Genomic DNA, 19,891 nt, shown 5'->3' with positions numbered 1-19,891 from the left:
AAATTCTCCTGCTTTGCCTTCCTCCGCTGGATGATCCCTCGCTTCCAGGCGGGCATGCTGGCAAGCTTCTCCTCCTCCAGTTTTTCTCTCCTCTCTCGCTCCTCCTCCTCTCGCCTCTTTTTCTCCAGCAGGAGTTGCTTCCATTCCGGCAGAGAGGAGACTGACATAACAGAAATGGTGCAAGGCTTTGGACAAAAGGGGTGGCGTTGGTCCTTTTCACAGCTTCTGGGAATCGTCTGTTGGAACAGGAAATTCTAAAATATAATCAGTTTTCTCTCCTAATGTAACTTTTAGCATGCAATGCTCCTATATTACAAACTGAAATTTTAGGTTAACAAAAACATATAAAAAGATACAAATTAATGCAGGATCACAGGATAGACTGCAGTCATCAAATTAACTTGAGGCCCATTATAAGTAACAGCAAATCACTTTAGTCTTTAATGCATATTAACTGAAGAAAATGTTGACTCACCCAGGCCCCAGTTTTTGCAAAGTTATTACTGTATCCGTAACTCCTTTGTGGTCATCTCCACTTGTGCGTCGTGGCTGTGCGTAATGCGCGCTACTCTTTGACAGAAAGTCCTCCTATAAAGACTTTTAAAAAATTATGTCCCAGTCAAATCACCTCAGGACCTGACTGTGCACCAGAACGTGAAAATACTGCAGTGATCGGTATAGTAATAAATATTTCTAACTGCGGAGCGGCAGCACTGTAATCCGATAATTACATTACATTCCGTCAGGAGAGTTTAGTCGCACGCACCATATTGTGGGACCTAAGAAAAGGCGTTTAAAGAGCACAGCCGTCTGCCCGAGCACCAACCCCCCGTCTCATCCCTCTGTCCTGCAGGTCTAATTTGAAAAGAGGCGGAGGTGGAAGGTGGTGCGGTCGTAAAACGGGTTGTAGTGTCAAATGGAGTTTACCCGAGGCTGACCAGCCATGACCCACCTCCCTCAGATTGCATGTTTTAAAAGCGACTATTTTCAGTCCTGCTATTTTGCATTTTAGCTCCTATTATTTTGCTCACCGCACCTATATTGGTGAGGGTGGACTGAATTACAGAAACACGTCTCTATATGATGGAGGTTTTAAGAGCATCAGAAACTAAAGCTTCAAAAATGACCAAACAACTGAATCAACAGGTTTTTTAAACAGTTTTAGCACAAAGGAGGATTACTGCAGGACTGGTGGATTAGACCGCATCAGTTCTACTTAAGTGTGCCCAATAAACTGACAACTGAAGGAATACATGCAATTATTATCTTTACATATCATCAGGACCTCCAACTTGCTATCACATGTATCATCTGTAATTTTGGTCTATTTAATACTGTTAACCACTGACAGTTAGAGAAAGGAAAATAATTGTAATATAAAAATATGAAAATAAACCAGAAGCAGCTCCCCAAAGTGATGTGAGTGACAGACCTGATAAGTAGAACTAGATAAAAAGAAAGAAAAATTATCACACATCAGAGCCAAACTCTACAGGGTATATTTATTTAATATGGCCTTGAAAATACTGAGAGATAATATTGTCTTTACAGGATAAAAACAGACATATCAAATCAAAGATCATTGTACTTTCAACGTAGGACTGATTTAGAAAAATATTAGTTGCTTGTTAGATTTTAACATGAGTTATTTGGATTATCATGCCAGATGAATTGAGGAAGGCTTGAAATACCAAACAAATCCATTTTGTTTAATATCAAACAGCTTGTATTCAGCCTGATATCACTGCAGGTGCACCCACAATATGAACAAGTAAGTAAAATAATAGTAAAATAAATACCTACATTCATAATCTCTGAAATGAGGAGGCTTGTTTTGTATTATAGCTGCTAACTGTGAAAAATAAAGCTGCATTTTGTGTTTCTGCCAGTGTGAAATGTCAGTTAAACATTGCTGACCAAAGACAAGTTTAAATTGATATTAGTGTACAGAGAAATACAGTGTGCATGTGCTTGGCACAGAGCATGTAACGGCCTATAAAAATATACTGTATGATAAAAACAAACTATGTTCAGTGTAATAAAACTAGATGAATATTTGGAGGAGTTCATTTCAAACTAGAGCTAGACTGATAAAACAGCCAGGCCGATACATCTGCTGATATTATGTCATTGCAGATGTATATTGTATTAGTGTACAGTTTATCATCCACTGCAAATAACAGTTGGTTCATCAAGTTATACAGTTAAACCCTTGCAGAAGAGGTCACAAGACCAAGTAATTAAAAGTGTCAAACACCAAATGATGCAAAACGTGTATGAGATTTCTATTTGCTTTCATAAAATTTTGAAAACTGCCATTCTGAAATTAGAAAAATACAGTGTTAGGTTTCAAAGAATTCAGTTTAAATCCAATGGCAGAAATGACCTGAGGAGGTTTGTTTGTTCTTAATCAGTGGTTATAAGGCTCACAGCGGATCACAGAGACTCTCTTGAGGTCAGTGCTTAAACAATATTTCTGGTAAATATGAAGGCATCAGTCAGCTTCACATCCCAGAAGCAAGAGGAACTTTACTTCTCCTTTTGGTTGAGGTTGTCCATCTCTGTAGTGTCAACAGTGGCCTGCTGCGGCTCAGCAAAGAGCTGCATCTTGTTGTTAAGCTTGACACAGAGGTAGTCTAAATCCTGTTTGTCCAGGGAGTGTGCCAGGGCCAGGTAGGTCGACAAGGTCCCAGCCAACAGGAGCCTATCCAGGGACAAGGCCGGCAGCAGCCACAGCACGACAACAAGCTCCAGGCACACCGGGTGGCGGAGGTGAGACAGGAGGCGCTGGGCACGGGGTGACTTGTAAGAGAGGGGGTCCCCTAAACCGAGACACTGGTAATACACCTGAAAGAGAGGCGGCGGACATTTTTCAAAATCAGTGTAACTGATTGGTTTGTCAAAAACTTTGAAAACGGGGAGTTCAAAGTGACACATCACAATGTTTTTGTCTGACCAAGAATGATACAAACACCAGAATGATTTAAAATACCTAAAAATATTAAACCCTTAAAGGAGCAGGCTACGCCCCTGTCATTTCTAACCTCAGGTTAATGGGGCACCTGGTGGCCTATAATGTAATTGCAGCGTCCTTCTTCCCTGGTTTGTATAAACTTTAAATCTTCTTCTTCATTTCCTTTCGGCTGCTCCCTTCAGGGGTCGCCACAGCGAATCATTGTTGAGGTTGAGTCCACTTACCTGCTTGATGCCCATCAGTTCTGGATAATCAAAGATCATGAATATGCTGCAGATGATTGCCCAGCAGAGGAAGTGCAGAGAGAAGCAGAGCAGAGGGAACCAGATACTCCAGGGTGCATGACGCACCGACCACAAACAAGGGGCACCAGTCACAGGCTGCCAGTAACGTATCAGGACCTAAAATAGTTGGAAAGAAGATGGTGATGCACGGCTTGCTATGTGTTTATTAACACTAACACTAACCATGTGGTATGAGCTTCTATAGCTGTCTCTCAACTCTGTGCAGCTTGGCTTTTGTGTTAGGTGTGTGAAACCACCACTTTACTAATTTGTAACAGAATCTTTTGTTTATGACTTTATTTATGTCTTATTGTCAGTTGGTTTCCCAGTATGGATTGGCTTTATGGATTTATTGTTATTGCTGTCTTTATGTGTCTGGTTGTCTCTAGTGTAAAATGTTTACATATTACCTCACTGGTTTCTGAACATCTCACAAAAGTGGAGTTGAAAAGCTAAAACTAGCACATATAGAGAAATGTTGATGAATCTCCCTTGTCTTTATAGGTACATGAAATGAAAAGATGTTCAAAATGCAGTATATTAACTATCTATGCATTTTATTATATATTATTATTTGCTACAGTAATAAAAGCAGCATTTTAAATATCTTGAGAGTTTGTGCCTTTGTACCTGGAGAGCCAGTGCAGTAGTGAAGCAGTATGCTGTCCTGTTTAGGACCCCCAGCACTGACTGGAGGGCGTGTTTAATGGGTGACCAGGCGAGTAGACTGTGCTGTGTGGCGAAGAGAACCAGAAGCCCCAGATCCACAGCAAGAGACCTGAGGACAGAGCTGTCCTGCAGCGCCACTGACCATGGTACGGAGTCTTAGGTGTGTTGCAAATGATATGAACAAAAGAAGGAAAAGGAATTTTGTTATTAATTATGTTTATTTGAGCATTAAAAAATTGTCAGTCATTTTTTTGTCATGTCAGCAACTCTATAGCTTCAACACATACACCTACTAGTTGGGTTTATGGTTCAGATTTTGGAAACGGTAAACAAATAGATAGGAAAACTGACTAATACAAAGTTGTTCATTAAACAAAAATACTTGTCCCCTGCTGAAAGCTCAGGTTTTCCCTTTTATAAATCACAATAAATATTACCTTAAATATCTAATAACAGCTAATAACATAATGATCATAAATCATCTACTAATAAAACAGCATATACAGTAGTCTGCCACATCTGAGTCATGTTTTGCGCCTGTAAAAACAACATAGTCCTATAAAACTCTGGACAGCATTTCATTCATATAAGAAGAAAGGAAAAAGCTACCGCCCAACGTGGGGCTCGAACCCACGACCCTGAGATTAAGAGTCTCATGCTCTACCGACTGAGCTAGCCGGGCGATGGATGTACCGTTACATCCGCGACCATATCAAGTAGGAGCTGGGTAGATTGGTCACTTGTTTTACATAAGGCTGACGTGTATTTAGCACATTAATGGAACTTATCTCATCTGTTACCTTTTAATGACGTTTGTCTGTAATGACAGATTTAATTCATGGTAATAAATACCCTGAGGCGTTGCAGCGATTCAAGCCTTGTGAGCCATGTCAGCTAACTAACTTCAATATCTCCGGGTCGGTTGCGGAAGCTTACCGTGGCACAGCGTCGTCTCTCCGGTGATGTTATGGTAAATGGCTCGAAATGATATAAACCGAATAAAGTCCGCACCGGTTATGAAAACAAAGGCAAAGTTTAACAGAGACACGATGCCGAGAGCCCAGTCACGAACCGTGACGGACGCCATTTCAATCAGCGTTTATCTACATTTGGCAACTTCGACTGAAGTTTCTTCCGGGAGGGGGTTTGTGCTTGTTCTGATTATGGACGACAGGGGGCGCTGCAGCTTACAGTGACGGATCAATTTCACTTTTTATCTCGCAGTTTTTAATTATCTTTTTGCAAGTCAGATTTTTCATCATAAATGTATTTTTATTATGATTAACTTTTTTTCTGGATTAAATGGGCTTCATATTATGACCCTGTCCTAAAGAGAGATACCCTGTCAAATCTAGTTCTAATAAAGTCACATTCTTTTAGTTTATACTTGGGTTATTTATTGTAAACTTAAGTTTTATTAAGTTGATTCAAATTTTAAAAGTTATAATATGCAAAAAAACTGGGCCAAGGTGATATTCTATCACAGACAATGATTGATTTATGGATCATAAGTCATAAATTCATGAGAGAAAGAAATAACCTTTGAGAAGTGCAAGTCATTATGACCAAACCAGATATTATTCCACTGACAGGTCTTATTCACAGATAGAAGACTTTTCATTCACATAATTCAATCACCTTTAAGACTGAGATCCACCTGAGAGCCTTTGTAAAAGGATTTCTGTTTACAAAGACATAACACCATCATCCTACTTAATCTGACATTAATCATTATCATTATATGCCACACAACTAAGGATAAAGAAACACTCATATGGGCCTTTTGTGGTTACATTATTGAAGACAAGAAATTGTACATGCATGCTTTATATTTCCAAAGAAAAACAAACAGAAAAACAGAGAAAGTTAATCTGCATCTGACCTCAAATTAAATTCAGCACACTTATATAGTAGACCCCTGAAACAACACATAGAGGGTTACGAAGATTTCTCAGAAAGCCATAACTTTATGTAAATTTAGTTGCAGCTTGTCACAGTTGGCGGTTTTAGCATTCTGCAGGCAGCACACTGAGAAGCCTTGACCCTAAAACTATGTAGTGTCAACAAACACTCACAGAAAGTGAAAAATTCAGTCACTATGGGTGTGACTGGCCTCATGAATAGCCTGTCTGACAGGGTTTGGTTTAATTTCTCTCTGGAGTGTGACTGAAAGGGCTTGGCTTATTGTGTTAGCACTGAACGAGTATGAAACTCACTTGTGTTAGTCGCTGTCACAGAAAACCCCGCTGTCTCAGTCTACTATGAAAGGCCGACCCTCCAGGCTCTGTCTGCAGACAAAACAACGAAAGCAGGATCGATAGTAGGACTTTCCACGAGCCAGATACCTGATGATACCATACCATACCTGATGATGTGAAACAAGCCCTCTTGTACACAGTGTTGCATTCAGGCCCCATGTTTCCTGCAGGAGAGATGAGGACACATTTTGCATAGAGTATTAAGATACTGGTGGTGTATCATCCACATAAATCATTACTCATTAAAATAGCTGCTATTATCTTAAGCCCTGGGTGTAAGGTTAAATACATTTTTGGTGATCATATGTCTGTACTTAACTAAGATTTTAAATGCAGAAACTTTATTGACTGCACCTTATCGCAGTCAAAAAATTGCCTGAACTGTCTTCACACTGAACTGATAAAAAGCATGTGTGCAATATATCACAATACCCTTTGTACAGTTTGTGTTACTGCCCTCATGTGGACTATTTAGGCCTTTCTTTTTCTGACTGCTGACCTAGAATCAGACCCGCCCAAATAACAGTCAGAAACAAATGTTGGTATTTGTGTCAACCTGCATGCAAGTGAGCAGGGCTGATGCAACTGCACAGCTCAGTGTGTTTGTATTTAAAATTTGACACGTAAGAACAAGGAGAAGAGCAGGATGACACCAAAGATGATGACAAAAGTTTAAAGAATTTGTCTGGGTATTTTTAATGACTAAGGTTTTCACAATCTTTAAACTTTCCAGTCCAGTCTTCTCAGTCACCGCCATGTCATACAATATTTCCAAAATGGGTATAGGATAGATTAGATCAGAGTTCAAAGTGCTTTATCTGTTAAAGAAAAACTCTATGAACTTTCTTAAAGGAAACATTAGCTACAAAACTTTGTTCGTTGGTAGGAAAACCTGAAAACTCAGCACATGTTTGTCTGTTGTGGCTCAGCAGTAACACAGGAGGGGAGGTCAGGGGCCTGACAGCTGCTAATTCTTCACTGAGCGCCCTTGTTAAGACACACTGAAGCTGTGTAAATTCACCACACCGCCCACTCCACATGCTGTTAGACTGGTTCAACAAACTACTCTCAGTGTGGCTTGTGTTGGATTTCACTGGTGTTTTGGGGATCAAAGTTTTCTCACAGAAAAGTAGAAAAAAATATAAGAAACAAGACCTTTTTTATGACTCTTTCATTGCTGTTGTTTAATTCTGATGATTATGTTGTGGTGAGAAAACGATTCAGATGAAATTTGGGCTTAAAATTGAGGCTTAGAGTTTAGATACTCTGGATTAAAATTAACTAATTCAGCTGAAAATGTAACACAAATGTTTGTTAGTAAATGGTTTTGCCCTCAGGTATGTTTCTGTGCAGGAATGTGTGAGTCAGGAGGCATGTGGAGGCAGGAGGAAGCCTGTGCAGCATGGGAGTATAATTCAGAGTATAGACCTGCTGTTAGCCGTCAACCATACACAGTTAAACTCATTTTCATCACCACCGTGGAAAGAAATCAGCAGAGCAAACACAGACTGATATTTTAAATGCAAATGAATTTGCCACTTCAGGGTTTTTTTTGGGTGGCACGTAATACTAACACATTTCTACTTTGAGCTCTGTTTCCACACCCTTCCTCCGCCTGTTTTTGGGGGACACACAGTACGATGCCAACAATCCTTGGCACGCCTGGAGCTTTATAAATAGGGCACCCATTGTGCCACACGGCGAGGGGAGTCACATAAGGACTCGTGTTTTGTACCGCGTGTGTTAGTTCTGCGGTGTTTCGACTCAGGGGTACAACGGTAGGACTCGTCAAGTTTGGACAGGTAACGGCTACCTGCGGTCCACGCCCTGCGCTCCGCTGTTGCGCACAGGTACTGTGGAACAGGAAGTGCTGTCAACGGCGTCGCTGTTGTTGTAATGTCAATGAAAATGCAGCTGCGCATTTGAGGGATAAAAGAGCACATTTTTTCACTTTTCTTTTTCAACTTTTTGACATTTTTAAAGCAGGGACGCTATTTGGTATTAGTGGATATGAGGCTCTGTGCGACCTGCGCGCTCTGTGGGCTTTTGTTTTTGACTCTCTTCGACTCATCAGGTGAGAAAACACAGGTTAATATTTCCTCTCAGCGAGGAACGGTACACACATTTATTGTTCGTGCTAAAAGCCTCATCAAATGCCCTGTGGCTTCATGGATCCAGTGGGTCAAACATACAAATGTGAATTAAATGTATGTTGTTTGTTGTGATAAAATGTGATCAGGCGATGCATAGATGCAGGCCAGCAGCAGTCTGACTCAGCTGTGTTGTGTTTAAAGTTCCACGTCAGAAAACAGAAGATAAATGACATGAAGGGACGATCAGCTGTGGTTGATTGACTGGACAGTAGAGATGAAAGGCGCAGATTCAGTCTGAGAGGAAAAACTCTCAGCCCTGACTTCTCGACCTCCATTTTCAAAAGGTTTATGAGGCGTTTATGGAGCTTCCTGGAGGCATGAATTCATCATAGCTTCATTAATGATTGACCAGCAATCTGCTGCTGAACTATCATGTCCTGCTAGGTTTTAACTCTGGTGCTTTCTTCCCTGCTGACTTAATTAATTTTTGTGGCAGGTGTATTTCTTTTATAGTGTTTGTGGAAATGATGATAAAATCATCTTACATGTCATTTAATGCGACATTTGGTTATCTGTGTCATCTCTGCACATCCATTGTTTACTGCCACAAAAAGCCCAGTAGCTCATGTATAACAATAATCTAAGTGTTAGTGTTTTATTCATGCCTGCATCAAAACATTTATCATTTGGAATGTGAGTTGTAACCCAGTACTCTTCCAGTAGCAATGAAATGAAATAATATATTGATTGATCATGAAGACACAGGATCCTGTTATTGATCCATTAGAGGACTTTTATTTTTTAAATTGTGACCATGATTAAAATTGGCTGCACATTGTACAGTTGAAAAATCAACATGTCAAATGTTATATAATAGAGACCATGTCTAAATAAGAAAAAACCTCTAGTTTCACATTTTTGTTCTGCAGCGTTTCTCTTTTTCAACTACATACACTAAGTTGTCATCAGCTGATTTGTTAGTCTGGCTTTATTTTCTCAGTATTCAAATGGAAAAGATGTTTCATTGAAGTTGCATTTCATTGAAACGTATGAATCCAAATCTGCAATGTACTGTAGCTTCACAGCCACTGATGTATGAAACTACCAGGAGATGGTGAAGTTGTAAGTTGACAGTTGTAGAGAGGTTGTGAAAAGGAGAGAGCTGTATGATATCATGTAGAAGTATTTTAAAACTGGTTCACCAGAGGTTTCTCTCGTTACTCGTTGCCCAAATACCTCACAGTGATAAGTCAGTTAATTTGCTTTGGTCTGACACCACAGAATATGATAATAGGTGTGCCTGGAACCAGTGTGTGTGTGTGCTGTGTCAACAACAAGCCGCCTGGCTGTTGTGTGTGTGTTTGGTATTGTGACCTATATTTTGCTCATGTATTGAACTGATACCTTAAAACAGCTGGACATCTTTTCTGCTCAGCTGGACATCTTTCTGCTCAGTGAACAAACATCACTTCACATCTGTGCAAAATTCCCCTGTGATTCATCAGATACTGAGAAATTTCACTCTGGACAAAAGTGGTCAACCCACCGACAAACCATCGTCTTCAAAGTCATGCAACTCATGTAGCCAAAAGTACTTCATGAACATTAAATCATTCAAAGTATTTCCAAATTAGTTGTGGTTTAATTGTTTGTTGATCAACTTAGTAATTATTTAAGTATTTCAGTTTTAAACCCACCATACCTGTACTGTGAACCATAGTTCTATGAGGGCGAGTGTTGTTGTTTCTAAGTGTGGGTGTTTGTCAGGTCCAAAAATGAGAAGCTGTCTAAGCATGTTTTCAAACAGCTGATGTGCAGCTCAGACAGGACAACTCTGGCAATAATGGTCCTTTTTCTCACTGTGCATTTTGTAATTTCTTCTAAAAACCAAATCAGAATCTGTCAGATTACTGGTCTCAGTATGCAATATCCTTAAGTCCTTTATCTGTTTCCTCAGAATGCCTACAGACGGTGGTCCGACCAGACAAAGGCTCGAATGTGATGGTGTCCACTGAGCTGCCGGTAGATCAGTGTGCTGTGTGTATTGTCAGTGGGGTGAATGACACACAGACGTCCTGCCACTCCTCTGTTTCTGTGCAACCTGAAAATGAGCTCAGTCTGCTGTTCAAATGCTCCCAGCTGCTTGAGCAATCTTACACTGTCACAATAACTCGGACTGTTGGTGAGTTCTGAGATGAACATGTTACTCACAATTACATGCGTCAAACTGCTCTAAGGTTTGGTGTGACATGCAATTCAGTTTCAGGCATAATCTTTTTAAATAACTCACAAAACTCTTATGATGCCTCACACAGCTGGACTGGTTATCTGACAGCACCAGCTTTGATGTTCAGTTAAATGCTGCAGAGATTTGTCAAACTTAAAACTAGTCTTGATGCGTTGGATTCATGGGCTTTTACTTTTGAAGATATCTGCAACAAATGATGGTTAGGCTAATACTAATCTGTGTATTTTTTCCTGTTTTTAATTGTTATGCAGAGTGCACTAAGGATTCTTGCAGTCCTGCAACATTAGCAACTCAACCCTCCACCCTCACAGAGTTCACCAGAACCTTCATTTGGGAACTGAAGGCTCCTGAGAAGACAGTTGTGAGCCTGGACATCCTTGGGGAGGGTCTAAAGGAGACCTCACGACCATGCGCTGATGGATATCAGTATTTGGTGGCCACATCCACAACAAACAGCAAGGGCCGGACTCAGTACTGCCGAGGTGGTTCTGTGACTCGTTTAGACCTGCCCAATCAAGCTACTGTGTCTCTGCAAGTTAAACCAAAGGCTCAGGTGGAATCTGTGATGTTTCAGGCCTCAGCTGGACCAATAAGTAAGAAGAAATAACTAAAACAAACCCATCTTACATAAGAAAGCTCATAGTTAAACTTTTAGTTTGAGGTGGAACACACTCTTTTAGCTTTTGCTGAGAGTTATTTTATTAATGTATTTATACATAACTAAATTAAAACAGGTTGCACCACATCAGCTAGTTTTTCTTATAGATAGGTAACTGAATATTTACAGTCACAGCTGCAAAGTCTGACTGTTACAGCTGACTGAACCAAGTGACAAAACAAACATTAGCTTTCTAATGTATTACTTGTTTTGTACAAGTAGAAGAAAATATGGCTGACTTATCTGAACTGACGCTTGATTAATGGCGTTAAATAATGCTGCAAACTAATGAGGTAAAGATTATAAATTACATTTCTGAATTCTGCTGCTGGTGTAGTTTCATATTTGGTGTGCAATCTTTTCATCCAACTCTTTGACATGAAAGTAATGTGAAGGGTATTTGAACTTTTTCTTTAAGTTTGAATGTTGCAACCTGTTTCATTAAATCACTCACTTTTTACCCCTTTCAGAGGGCCTGTCCATGGTTGTGACCATTGATTCCAGGACGACTGTAGTCATTACTCGGGATCCTGTGGAACCAGAGTGTAACTTGTGCTCGCTTGACGGCTCCACTTCTACCTGTAGCCCAACAGAAACGACACTGACCACTGCTGAAAACCTCTCACTGGAGTTCAGCTGCCCAAAACCTCAGGACATCTACAGAGTGAAGATGACAAAGAAAATAGGTGACATATATGAAGGCTACATGACAAAATTTAATTCACTTACTAGGAAAATTTGCTATTGGTAATTTTGGATTAACTATGCATTTATTGCTTATCAATAGTCTTTCTTTGGTACTCAAAAAAGGATAAAACACTGTATACGAGTCAAACATTTATCGCTGTCATCCCTCAGAGTGCACCACAAGCTCCTGCACCCCTTCAGCAGGAGAAGCAGATCCTAACCTCTTCAAAGACTTCAAAAGATCCATCACATGGGACATTAGTGTCCCAGAGAGAACAGTATTAAGTTTAGACTTTCCTGGTAATGGACTGAAGGAGATTTCTGGAGCAGCAAACTGCCAAGATGGCTATCAGTACTCAGTGAGTATAACTAAAAGTGATGGAAACATCAAAACTAACTACTACTGCAAGGGCGGGACAGTGTCACATCTGGATCTGCTTGGAGCCACAACTGTCACTGTTGAAGTGCCCAAAGGAGGAGACCTGGACCAGTCAGTATTTAGTGTCAAAGCAACACCAAGAGGCAAGTTCCTGTTCCCTCATTATGTTCAAACCATAGAGAGAGAGAGAGACTCATGGCTGTTTTGTTTTACAGGAAAAAAATCCTTCAGGGCATTTTTTGCACCATCTAAAAACTGATACTACATACTTCAAAACGACACACAGATGTTTCGTATTACCTTTAATTACACCTGTTTCCAAATGACTGTAATATAATCTTCAGTCATGCCAGTGGTTCTGTGAGGCCCCGCTTATAGAAACAAGTTAAATGCAAACTTTAACATGCTCACAATCCATCCATCATCTGCCACTATTTCTATAATGTTTAACATTTTGACATAATATAATAGAGTTGATTTATACATTTTATTTGAGAGGCCACTGTAATGATCTTACTTAAAAGGAGGTGTTGTTCCATAGTGTGTTCAGACAATACACAAAGCAAACTTGCCTATCTAGCCTTTATTGTCTAAACCTTAAACAGTGTAAGTTTCCAGTGTAAGTCTCTGCTTTCTCTTGTGAGCAGACCTTTCAGCTGAAATACCTAAAATACAAAAACACAAAGAGGTTATCTGATTGTTCATTTTTCTAATTTCTTTAATAGAAATTTAAAAAGTGTTTCCACAATAATAAGAAATCTGGGGTTTTTTTTCTGATAGTTTTTCTTTTCTACCACTTTCATTTTAGGTAGCAGAACAATGAATGTGACCCCTGACCCCAACACCATTGTTACCATCAGCAGGTTGACCAGTGAGCCGGACTGCAGTGTGTGTATGCATAAGGCACCCAAACAGATATGCAAACCAAAAATTCTACAAATTAGGGATCCAAGTAACACCTTCGTTGAGTTTACCTGTCCTGAACCTCAGGATATTTTCAGTGTGGAGATCAACAGAATAATAGGTATGAATATGGAAACAATTTGACGTCTGAAATAGTTTTCCTCAGGATTCTGACATGTTTTCTTTACAATTTGTTTTCCTTTATGGGACCATGACAATAAACTTACTATATATACAATACAAGAAATGATATAATTCATTTTGAGTCTTTTGAGAAGTGTTGAACTTGTTTAACTAAATTCCAATCTTTAAAATGTTCTTCTGTCTCTATAAACTCCAGACTGCACAGGGACCTCCTGTTCTGGTAACATAGTTCAGTCCTCACTGTTCCCAGACTTCAACCGGACCTTCACTTGGGACCTGAAGGTTTTATCCAATCGGGCCTTCCAACTAGACTTCCCAGAAATTGGAATGCGACAGATTGGCAGAGAAGACACCTGTCCAAATGAACACACATACTCGATTATTACCTATCTGCGCACTGGACCAGCACTAATTGGTAATTTTTGCGAAGGAGGGCCTGTGACCAGTATCCTGGCTATCTACAAAGGACGTGTTTCTCTGCTGGTGCCTGCAGGGAGGGAGCTGAAACCTGTTGACTTTAAACTCAATGTTGGCCCCGAGACTAGCAGTAAGTTATTACTTATTTCTGTGTTAAATCCCACATTGGATGGGAAGACCCCGTCATACACCAAACACACTGCAACAAGACAGCTTCTTTTAACAAATACCCCAAAACTGAAAGTGCATTTAATTCTCTGCCCAGGCCCTGTAGAAACTGTGTTTCCAGATGTATTATCAAAAATCGTCAGCCGAATTTGAATAAAGTCACAATATACTAGAAAGTGTTTCCTTTCCAATGATACCAAGCTCATCAATATAACCCTTGAAATGTAGGTACAACAGCTAGTTTAATTTGGGTATGCAAAAGGAGGGTAGGTAACAGTTTTGTTTTGCTTACAGACATACACATGGTTCTCTTTGCATTTTTGCATATTTCTAACCACAATATTCTCCCCTTGTTTCTGTCCAGTGCTGGCAACAGTGAAAGTCAACTTACCACGAGGGGTATCGAACACAGACTTTTTGACTGCCAGATATCCCGGTGGTTTCCCTGATAACCATCAGATGCAGTGGGACTTCACAGTCCCTCCCATGCACAACTATACAGTGCATTTCCGTGAACACACAGCTCCAGAGTGCCTCAATAAGGAAGTGGACGTGGAGTACCAGAAAGAGGACAAGAAGGTGACCTCACTGTCTCTGACAGATCCTCAGCCGGAGCATCAGCAGGGCAACTTCAGAATGGTCCTGAGGAATTGTGAAACCAACACAACGCTTCCAGGACTCACCCTGAACTACAGAGTCTCTGTAATGAGGAGCGGTCATCCAGGTACACTGAAAATCTGACAGCTGGGAGTCATGGTGGATTGGCTGATTGCAGTTCTGTTGAAACTTCAGATTGTTTTTTTGTCTTAAAGGTAATTCTTTTTTAGATATCGAGCTGCCTGAATGACAGGACTGTGTTCTGTGAATAAGTAGTGCTTTTATATAACACCTCTGCTTGTTCTGAGGAAGTTCTATATTCAACAACTTTCTGGGTATTTATTTTTTTGGAAGTCAGATTCTTAGCACTGTGACCGTCAGTTCATAGAAGAAACAAACTAAGGTGACATGTGTCCAAATGTCCATTCACTAAGTCATGATTAACAGATAACAGAAAATGAACCAAAACAACAGTGGTTTTTATTTTGAAAGTCTCAAGGAGAAAATGAAAGCACCAGTCAGGATGGATGCTACATTTGTGTTTTCATGTTGTCTTTCTTTCTCAGTTCTGTGTACAGTGGATCTGACCCAACAGCCAGGACTGTCCCTGCAGATAGAAAAAGTGGCATCTGATTCCCTTTGTGAGATCAGCATTGACTCCAAAGTTGTAGAGAAGATAAACGTGGCTGCAGGCACAAAGTCCATCCTCTCCTTCCTTGACTGCCTAAATGAAGACATGCGCCTGACTGCCAGTGAAGTTATTAGTAAGATGATGTATTTTTTTTGTATGTTCATGATTGATTTGTGGTTTGAGGTTAGTAGGCCTATCTATCACAGTTTCATGGTTAAGACAATGTTATAGTCTATGTATAAAATCTATTTAAATCTCAGGAATAGTTTCATATTTTGGGAAATATGTTTATAGCTTTTTGAGCATAAGAACATAAAGTTAGGAGATATAATAGTTAGTTGATAAAGACTAGCTCACTCTGCCCAAAGGTGACAAAATCCACCTACCAGCACCTCTACAGCCCTTTAATTAACACATTAATATCTCTGACTTTTTTTGCCAGAAGCTGTAACGTCCTGTAGTCTTGTCATGACCATTAAGATAAGATAAGATAATTTAGTCCCTGAAGGAAAATCCTGGTACGTTGTCCAACAACCAACAGAGACTCAAATAGAACACTTTGGAAGTGTTAAACATAATGTGTTAATTAACAGTAGTGAGATTTAAAGGTGTTGGCTGGTAAATTACTGTTAGACAAAGCTGGGCTATCTGTTTATCTGTCTTTATGCTAAGCTAAGCTCAGTGGCTCCTGCATGTGGCTACATATTTAGGGTAGAGACGTGAGAGTGGTATCAATCTTTACATTTAACCCCCGGAAAGAAATTGAATTGTGAAGTATTTCTCAGAAAATGTGTTGTTCCTTTAGGTCTAAAAATACTTTTAATTAGAAAGTAGATCTCCGTAACTCAATTTCATTTTGTGCTTTTTAATAACAGGGTGCCGAAATGTGAGATCATGCTCCGTAACTTCACTGACTGTGCCCAAATTGGATTCTTGTCTACCGATGCCCCTCGACAGCTTCACCTGGTACCTCGGCATAGCTCAGGACAGCACAGTGTCTTTGATGTCACCCACGGGGGGTCTCCATCAGTCCCTTCCTGGCCAGGAGTGTAATCAGGCTGCCTCAGTGAGTGTAGCAGAGGATGGGGTTTCTGTTGGAGATTTCTGCTTTAATGGAATCATTGAGAAAGTTCAGATGCGTGCCAACGTTTCCATCACAGCTACAGCTCACACCTTAAGCAAGACCAGTGGGCCTTTTCTCAATATCAGCTTCAGCCAGGAGATCCCAGGTAAAATATAAATATATATGTTGCTTCAGTTCCAGAGCGTAACATGAAATGTTCCTATGAATAGTCCAATATGTTAAGATAAACATGTAGAATGAAGTCAGGTGCACATAGATGTTTAGATTCTTTGTATTTATTGGTAGTTGTAATTTGTCAATGATCATGTTTCATGTTCTGGATTTCTCTTAATATACACTGTATAATTGAACACATAATAGGATACCACAGCATCACACATAACAGGAACTATATAAATATAGAAAATATATATATATATCATTTTACAACTACTAATAAAGACAGTAGAGATGTCCACACAGTGGCACTGTTGTACCACAAATGCTGGAGACATGTTTTAAATCTGTGATCACCCAGAGGAAACAGTACAGAGACTCAGCACTATTTCCCTCCCTTTTCAGAGACCATTATTTACAAAGTCAGTCCTTTGACGTCATCACCGGCTCTGCTGGCCACCCCCAGCTGGCCTAAGGGTATGCAGCCTTCTGCCACTGTGTCCTGGATAGTCAACCTTCCAAGCCAGTACCAGGCAGAACTACAGTTTAACGTCAGTCAGCCCAAGTGCCTTGAAGGGCACACCAGCATGATGGTGAAGATGCTGGGATACGAGGAGGAGCTCTTCAGCCGCAGGGAGGATGAGGGGATTGTGGACAAGTTAGTGGTACCAGGGAGTTTCTATCTCAACATGTCTAACTGTGAAGCACATGAGAGACACTTCAGTGTGTTGACCAAAATTGTCCTGCAGAAGACGACCAGTAAGCAAACACTTCTCTGGGCCTTTCATACTCAAACAAATTCTTACTGTAAAAACTGAAGAACTTAATTCTTCCCTGTTGTCTTTTTTTGCTTTATAGATCTCTTGGCCATCATCCTTGGTATAGTAGGAGCTATATTGCTTTTGGTGATAATCCTGGTTGTAGTATGCGTCGTCAGAAAGTGAGTATACCTTAGATAAATTTACATAATTTAAATCAAAAACCAACACAACTGAGTGCGTCCCTGTGCAATATCTCCAAAATGTTTCATTAAAAATAGTGTTATCTTAACAATATTTGATCCTATGTTTAGTACTACATTCAAAATACATCCGTGGGAATAGATTTTTAAATGACTGATCAGGCAGTACAGACACTGTATGAAATCTGTCTCTGTGGATGGCATGAAATGAAGAATTACAGCAAGATTAAGCTTTGCCAAGGAGAAGGCTGATAATTACTGGCAGAGCATGTTTCGACTATGCAGGCTGCCCACCTTGGATAATGAGTCTCATTTTTGACAATGCCAGTTGACGTTGTTTTGGCTGTATTCTGTCAGATTGGTCTTTAACTGACAGCTTTTGTTCAATTTGTTTGTGGTCTTCCTTCATTTTTTACAACAGAAAGAAAAAGGAAAGGATGAACAAGGAGTCATCCATCTACATTGGCAAAGGGGATATATTCCGCCCAAGTGACAGACACTTCACCAAAACACGATCAGACAATGATTCACACGTCTACACTTCAATAGACGACACGCTGGTGTACAGCCACCTCCTGGATGGCCCCAGCTTCACTGACGGCGTGCCGGACCACTATAAAGGGATTCAGGCGGACTCTTATCAAACTTTTACAGGCCCCAAAGATAGGCAGTTCCCTGTAATCAAAGAACCGGACCCAGATCCTGAGATGGACAACATGTTCCTGGCCCCTTCTGACACTTTCATCCCGTCCCGCCCACGTACCCCCATCGACCGGCAGGACAGCCTTGGCTTCCAGGACCGCAGGATGGTGGACAATGAACTGTACACATTTAAGAGTACTGGGGACATAAACACGATTCGGCTCTCAAGTCTTGACCTGACGCCACAGCCGCCAATAACTGAGGAGGCCTTGTAGTGTGATAGAACTGTGGCTGCACGATGGGTCACTGTTACTTAGTCCTCAATACAGCAGCCATATTTGGACTGCACTCATGAACTTCTGTACCTCAGTCACACTCAGGAAACCTGAGTTTGATTAACTTCTGAATAATGGCGGTGTGTCCTTTGGCAGAACTCAGTGATTTCTAAATCTTCAACAGCACAAGCTGTGATTTCTTTAAAGGAATAGTTCAAATTTTTGGAGCTTTTACACTCTCTTACTGAGACTTACATGAGAAGTTTATTTTCATTCTCAGGTCTGTATAGTTAAAGCACAAACATGAGACTGATATTGATCTTCTTATCTGACTCTTAGCAAGAAAGAGTATTTCCTAAAATGTTGAGCTATCTCTTTTAATGTTTGATATTAATTTTATTAAATCTCTGCTCTCGTTCCTCAGTTGCCGAAGCAGGTTCTTGTTTTTAGACGTGTTTTTATATTTCCAGTCTTTTTTTTAAGACCCTTTTTTTTTTTTCTTACCTGTAAATACAATTTAGATTTGTTCTGTTGTTTTATTGCAATAAATTTCAGAAAAAAATGATTTGGTGGTTAAACAGTTTACTTCTTGAACACTGCCATTACACGCTAAGTGACAGTGAGAGGATTTTATTTTGTCTTATGCTGAAACACTGACTTTTTGCGTTCTGGATGGTGAAAGCAATTTCAACCACAGGAACTCCAGCCATGAAAAACAGTGCGAAGAAGGGTGTGGAAGACTTCAGTCTGTACCGCAGTAGCCGGTTTTTACTGGAGAAGTGTGAAGAAGTCGGCCTTACTGGAAACAAGAATGCAGAAGCCAGGTTTACATAATTTTATCACATTTTTTTGTACCAGCAAGCATCGCAGTTTAAGTCTATGTTGTGCTGTATTCTTTCAGTTCTGAGCTTTTTAACTTTAGGCAGCAACTTATCTGTTTTTGTGTTGAGTGCTAAATGAGAAGATAGCTACCACTTATATCAGTATGATTTGTTAGAATAAAAACAATAGTTTATCATTTTGTGTTAGTCATGTTCTGGTGACCTGTCCAGGGTGTACCCCTGCCTTCCACCCAAAGAGAGCTGAGATAGGCTCCAGCAGATCCCTGTGACCCTGGTTAAGGAATAAGCGGGTATAGAAAATGAATGGATGGATGTTCTAGTGTTTCACCATCTTCTGTGACCAACATAAAGTGTGACAACAGGAGGCACTGTTTCTGTTGATCCACATAGGTTATTGTTGATATTGATGTGTTGTACTCCAGTCTTTAAAATGGGTGAAGCAGAGATGAAATACCTGTATTTAGATACTGATTTAGGTTCAATTTGCAGGCACAGTAGAGAGTTTTAACATAGGCCTTCAAAAATGAAGCTCTGGAAATTGAACTGTTTCAGTTTGCTGTACTACTGTTGCTGTACCTCTGCCTGAAAAACACTGTTGTGCATTATCAATTATATAACAAACATTTCTTACATTTTTTTGCAAGACTGAAAAGAAGAATTTAATTTCTGCTGAACTGTTTCAGAAGTTGTGACTCTTCTGTGCCTTGAACTGAACATAGTGTATGTGGCATGTAAATACAGCTAGGTTTTTCTTTGAGTTATTTTAATGACCTGAATAAATAATGCTAAATAACAACACATGTTATAATGTGTGTTGTAGC

The 19,891-nt window shown here is 40.0% G+C and overlaps 2 protein-coding genes and 1 non-coding gene across 3 annotated transcripts; 1 reads left to right on the top strand and 2 right to left on the bottom strand.

Moving 5' to 3' along the window:
* Positions 1–1,488: 1,488 nt before the first annotated feature.
* On the bottom strand, positions 1,489–5,072 carry nrm (nurim). Its single transcript, XM_026299483.1, has 4 exons — positions 4,864–5,072; positions 3,889–4,082; positions 3,199–3,375; positions 1,489–2,847 (listed from the first exon to the last, which is right to left on the bottom strand). Exons 1-4 carry the CDS (start codon positions 5,012–5,014, stop codon positions 2,530–2,532), a joined length of 840 nt encoding a protein of 279 aa, XP_026155268.1. The 5' UTR covers positions 5,015–5,072; the 3' UTR covers positions 1,489–2,529.
* On the bottom strand, positions 4,537–4,609 carry trnak-cuu (transfer RNA lysine (anticodon CUU)). The gene has a single exon. It is a non-coding gene; the product is annotated as a tRNA-Lys (tRNA).
* Positions 5,073–7,781: 2,709 nt separating the features above from the next.
* cdcp1b (CUB domain containing protein 1b) lies at positions 7,782–18,714 on the top strand. Its single transcript, XM_026299545.1, has 13 exons — positions 7,782–8,259; positions 10,236–10,460; positions 10,778–11,119; positions 11,655–11,870; positions 12,043–12,393; positions 13,059–13,274; positions 13,494–13,844; positions 14,247–14,606; positions 15,046–15,243; positions 15,986–16,339; positions 16,756–17,109; positions 17,209–17,290; positions 17,733–18,714. The coding sequence occupies exons 1-13, from the start codon at positions 8,196–8,198 to the stop codon at positions 18,226–18,228; spliced, it is 3,609 nt and encodes a 1,202-aa protein (XP_026155330.1). The 5' UTR covers positions 7,782–8,195; the 3' UTR covers positions 18,229–18,714.
* Positions 18,715–19,891: the final 1,177 nt, after the last annotated feature.

The sequence above is a fragment of the Mastacembelus armatus genome, chromosome 11 (assembly GCF_900324485.2).
Source record: "Mastacembelus armatus chromosome 11, fMasArm1.2, whole genome shotgun sequence".
NCBI classification, from domain to species: domain Eukaryota; kingdom Metazoa; phylum Chordata; class Actinopteri; order Synbranchiformes; family Mastacembelidae; genus Mastacembelus; species Mastacembelus armatus.
The sequence above is the reverse complement of the archived record's forward strand: the minus strand, read 5'-3'. Positions and strand labels throughout refer to the sequence as shown.

Coding starts and splice junctions, on each gene's coding strand:
- nrm (XM_026299483.1), bottom strand. CDS start 5,014: ATGGCGTCCGTCACGGTTCGTGACTGGGCTCTCGGCATCGTGTCTCTG. Junction 3,376..3,888: donor CTACTGCACTGGCTCTCCAG/GTACAAAGGCAC, acceptor CAACTATTTTAG/GTCCTGATACGTTACTGGCA. Junction 2,848..3,198: donor AACTGATGGGCATCAAGCAG/GTAAGTGGACTC, acceptor CCTCTCTTTCAG/GTGTATTACCAGTGTCTCGG.
- cdcp1b (XM_026299545.1), top strand. CDS start 8,196: ATGAGGCTCTGTGCGACCTGCGCGCTCTGTGGGCTTTTGTTTTTGACT. Junction 11,120..11,654: donor GGCCTCAGCTGGACCAATAA/GTAAGAAGAAAT, acceptor TACCCCTTTCAG/AGGGCCTGTCCATGGTTGTG. Junction 17,110..17,208: donor TGTCCTGCAGAAGACGACCA/GTAAGCAAACAC, acceptor TTTGCTTTATAG/ATCTCTTGGCCATCATCCTT.